A 5,316-nucleotide genomic window follows, 5' to 3' on the forward strand; every position below is an offset into this window, starting at 1 on the left:
GCTGGCGGAAAGTCCCGTAGATGATGAGCTGGAACCATTACTAACCTTCTTCCTAGACGAGGATGTGATGGCCATAGAAGAAGAGGTGGCAGAACCGTACTCAGGCTGGAGACTGTTCTATGATTGAGCAGTCAACTGCAAAGGATCAGGCATTGGAGCGGTGTTGATATCGGAAGAAGCGCAACACTATCCGATGGCCGCAAAAATCAATTTCAGATGTACCAACAACATGGAAGAATAGAAAGCATGTGTCCTCGGCCTCAGAATGGCGCTAGACATGAGCGTACAAGAGTTGTTGGTAATCGGGGACTCTGATTTTCTCATAAATCAAGTAAAAGGAAATTGGGCAACAAAAAAAGATAAGATACTCCCATATGTGAATCTAGTCCAAATATTATACGGGAGATTCAAGAGTATTGGCTTCAGGCATACTCCAAGGGCCCAGAAGGAGTTTGCAAATGCATTGGCCACAATAGCATATATGATCCAGCACCCTGAGAGTACCTTCATTGATCCATTACAGATCATAGTGAGAGAAGAGCAAACTCACTGTCCCCATGTTGAGGCCGATCCAGATGGCCAGCCATGGTATGCCGACATCAAGGCCTACCTAGAAAGAGGGGAGTATCCCCATAGTGTTCAGCAAATCAAAAGAAGACCATCAGGAGATTGGCCATTGGTTCCTTCTTGAACAAGGAAGTGTTGTACAAAAAGACCCCTGACCTCGGATTGCTCAAGTGTGTAAATGCCAAAGAGGACACAAAATTGCTAAAAGAAGTGCGCGCAGGGGCATCCTATCCCCATATGAATCGATTCATCCATGCCAAAAACATCTTGAGGACGGGATACTATTGGATGACCATGAAGGATGACTCTTGTAAATTCGTGAAAAAGTGCAACCAGTGTTAGATACACGGGGATCTAATCAAGGTTCCCCCACGGAATTACACGCAATGAGCTCCCCCTGGCCTTTCGTGGCATGGGGAATAGATGTCATAGCACCTATCGAGCCTCCGACCTCCAACAGACGCCACTTTATCTTAGTCGCCATAGATTACTTCACTAAATGGGTGGAAGCAACCTCCTATAAATCTTAAGACTGGGGCTGAGGTTAATCTATCCTTCAACTCTTGAAAGCTGCGTTCACAATCATCATTCCATTGAAATTTAACTGACTTATGGGTTAGCTTCGTCAATGGAGCTAAAATAGAGGAATCCCTCTATGAATCTTCTATAGTACCCTACCAATCCCAGAAAACTATGGATTTCTGTAGGCGTCGTAGGCCTTGGCCAAGCCTTCACAGCTTCAATTTTCTGAGTATCAACTCGAATACCATCATCTGAAATAACTTGGCCCAGAAATGTTACAGAATTCAGCCAAAACTCACACTTTGAAAATTTTGCATACAAATCTCGAGCACGAAGAATCCCAAGAACAATACGTAAATGATCTGCATGTTCTGCTTCTGTGTGAGAGTATACCAGAATATCATCAACGAATACTATCACGAATAAATCCAAGAGTGACCTGAATACACTATTCATCAAATTCATGAACACTGCCGGAGCATTAGTCAACCCAAACTACATCACCCGAAATTCATAATGGCCATATCTCGTTCTGAAAGATGTTTTGGGAATATCTTCTTCTCTAACTCTCACTTGATAATAACCCGACCTCAAGTCTATTTTAGAAAACCACTTAGCACCTTGTAGTTGATCAAATAAATCATCAATCCTTGGGAGAGGATATTTGTTCCTTATCGTCACCTTGTTCAACTGCCTATAATCGATGCACATTCGTAGGGAACCATCTTTATTTCTCACGAATAAGACTGGTGCTCCCCACGGCGATGAACTGGGTCTAATAAACCCCTTCTCAAGCAAACCTTTCAAATGTGCCATTAGCTCCTTCAATTCTACCAGAGCCATTCGATACGGAGGAATAGAAATAGGCTTGGTGTCCGGCAACCCATCAATGGCGAAATCAATCTCTCTTACTGGCGGAAAAGCTGGAAGTTCATCTGGAAATACATCCGAAAATTCATTCACCACCAGAACGTATTGAAAAGTTGGCGACTTTGCTTCGGTGTCTTGAACTCGGACTAGATGATAAATATAGCCTTTACCTATCATCTTTCATGCCTTAAGGTAGGAAATAAACCTACCTTTTGGGGATGCTGTATTACCCTTCCATTCAAGTACGGGCTTTCCCGGAAATTAAAATCGAACTACTTTCATTCGGCAATCAACATTAGCATAACATGAGGCCAACCAATCCATACCTATAATCACATCGAAATCTAACATTTCCAGCTCAATTGAATCAGCTTTGGTCTAGCGATTGCATATCACAAGTACACAATTCTTATACACTTGTCTAGCTATCACGGGATCACAAACTGGAGTAGATACCTCAAAAGGTTTAATTGGCTCAGGTTTCACCCAATACAACCAGCAAGAAATATAAGACAAAGTAGAACCCGGATCTATCAAGGCATATACATCATGGGAGAATATGGACAATGTACCTGTAACCACATCCGCGGAGGACTCGAGATCCTGTCGTCCGGCTAAAGCGTACACACGGGGCTGAGTGGCACCGAAAGTAGATGCTCCCCCTCTGCCTCTACCTCGAACTGCTGACATCTGGGGAGTCCGCCCTACAGGGCGCACTGAAGATGAACCAGCCAATGATCCTGCAGGCTGAACCCCAACTCTACCACTCCTCGACGGGCAATCTCGCATCATATGCCCAACTCGGCCGTAGGCATAGCAAGCATCCGAACCCTGGTGACACCGTTCGGAATATAATCTACCGCACTAGGTGCATTGCGGTACTGGATGTCTCCTCTGGCTATAAACTCCCCCAAACTGAGAATCTGGGGCCCTTGAACTCTGACCATGTCCTGAACGAAAGGAGCGATCAAATCTCCTACCTGCAAACCGTAGAGGCACACTAGTCACCGACTGGCCTGAGTGTCTGGAATGTGTCTGCCTTGATCCCTCTTTATAATCACTGCCTGCCCCCATAGATCTGGCCCTCTTGCTTTTCCTTCTGTCAATATCACGATCACCTCTTTGTGGCTGCTGTCGTCCCTCTAAGTTCTGGGCATGGGCTTGTATTCGGGAAATGTCCATCCCATCTTGCAACGAGGCCATCAAAAAATCTTTGAACTAATGTGGCCGTAAGCCACTCACAAGGCGATGCACTATATCTCCCATGTCGGTCACCATAGTCGGGGCTGTCACGACCCAACCCCATGGGCCATGACTAGTGCCCGAGCTGGACACCCACATGTACCTGTTAGACATAATCAGATTGACACTATAGACAGCATGGGAATCGGTATAGACCCAAAAGTCAAAAGATCTGTACCAAAAGTATAGGCTACGGAACGACGGAGCTCTCCAAGACAGCTGACTGGAAATCCTAAGCTGGGGGATCACCGAATCGAGCGTTTGTACATGCGGGCATGAAACCCAGTCCCCCCGAAGAAAGGGGGTCAGTACGGAATATGTACTGAGTATATAAAGCATAAGAACATCAAGTACAAACGAATCATGAAAACCAATCTCAATAATTGAATGCATCTGTGGCTAACATCTGAGAATATCTGCGTAACTCTATATGACTGAAACTGACTCTACAGCATATGTTAGGCATAGATCATAATATAACTGATAGTGCTGTGGAACGTACAACCCGATCCATATATAATATAAAAGTGCTGAAGCACGTACGGCCCGATCCATAAATATAATATGTTAGTGCCGAGGAACGTACGACCCGATCCATATATAATATAATATGCTAGTGCCGAGGAACATACGGATCAATCCATAAATATAATATGCTAGTGCCGAGGAACGTACGGCCCGATCCATATATAATATAATATGTTAGTGCCGAGAAACGTACGGCCCGATCCATAAATATAATATGTTAGTGCCGAGGAACTTACGACCCGATCCATATATAATATAATGTGTTAGTGCCGAGGAACGTACAGCCCGATCCATATATAATATAATATGTTAGTGCCGAGGAACGTACGACCAAATCTATATATAATATAATGTGTTAGTGTCGAGCAACGTACGGCCCGATCCATATATAATATAATATATACAAATGCATGTAAAACTCGGAAAAGGATACTCTGAACCCCTCAGGTGACATAAGAAGCTAATATGAAAAGTCTCTGGGAGTTATGGACATAAAACATAGGAGGCCAACGATACAAATATTTCTACACTCTCTAAGAATAGAGTCTTTGGAACTCGCTTGCTCACTGTGTTCGTTCATATGATAAGGATCATGCCAAAAAGAAAGAAAGGATAACTTTACATACCTTTAACGCTTATCTAAATGTCCAACGTCTACTTCTCGAGCTCGTAGGTCAAAAATTAAGATAACATAAGCCACGGTTAGATCATCCACATAACTTACTAAACAATCCAAGTACGAATGAAACTTAACGAAATTCGGGAAGCATTTCCCCTGAAAACTTAACAATCCTCGAGATTCCAATTTAGCCAAACATCAATCAAAATACCAACAACAACAACACCAACAATTTCATATCAAACTAGAATTAAATCTATTCTTAAATCACTTCCAAGACAGCCCAATATACATTCGTATACCGATGCTTGTATATACTTCTTTATTTTTGTATACCTATAGTATACTAACAAACACAACAACAACAACAACTACATCCAATCCCACGATGTTCCATCCCACAAAACAATTCATAACAACCACCAAACAGCCCCAAAATATTGTCACAAAACAGCCACGAAAATCATATAAAAACAGCCCGGTATACGCTTTGTATATGATATATTCGTACACTTTATTCTCTAAAATTCAAGAACAACAACTTGTCAATAACATCAACAATTATTATACATCATAACTCAGCTAATTCCATCCATTTAATCCAACTAAAACAACCCCCGATCCATAAATCTCAACAAAACAACAAACGAATTTATAACGCTATTTTCTCCGTTCTAATCCGTTAAAACTCTAAATAAATTTGTTAATAACATAAAAGGAATCTTATACATACCTTAGCAGCAGCTCAACCACGAAAATATCCTCCCCCAGGATCAATATTTAGCTTAAAACGACGATGATAACTCATACTACACTTTATCCTTCACGAGCCTCGGGATTCGGGGCCTCGAACTTGATCGATTCTCCACTTCCTCTCTCTAACTCTCCTCTCTCTCTCTCTCTCTCTCAATTATTTTGGATTTTTCTGGTGTAAAAAGGAGGCTAAAGGCTGAAAATTTCCCTTAAAT

At 42.3% G+C, this 5,316-nt stretch overlaps 1 protein-coding gene across 1 annotated transcript; it reads left to right on the forward strand.

Moving 5' to 3' along the window:
- The first annotated feature begins 265 nt into the window (after positions 1–265).
- On the forward strand, positions 266–691 carry LOC132628635 (uncharacterized). Its single transcript, XM_060344399.1, has one exon. The coding sequence runs from the start codon at positions 266–268 to the stop codon at positions 689–691; it is 426 nt and encodes a 141-aa protein (XP_060200382.1).
- Positions 692–5,316: the final 4,625 nt, after the last annotated feature.

The sequence above is a fragment of the Lycium barbarum genome, chromosome 2 (genome assembly GCF_019175385.1).
Source record: "Lycium barbarum isolate Lr01 chromosome 2, ASM1917538v2, whole genome shotgun sequence".
Taxonomy (NCBI): domain Eukaryota; kingdom Viridiplantae; phylum Streptophyta; class Magnoliopsida; order Solanales; family Solanaceae; genus Lycium; species Lycium barbarum.

Coding starts and splice junctions, on each gene's coding strand:
- LOC132628635 (XM_060344399.1), top strand. CDS start 266: ATGGCGCTAGACATGAGCGTACAAGAGTTGTTGGTAATCGGGGACTCT.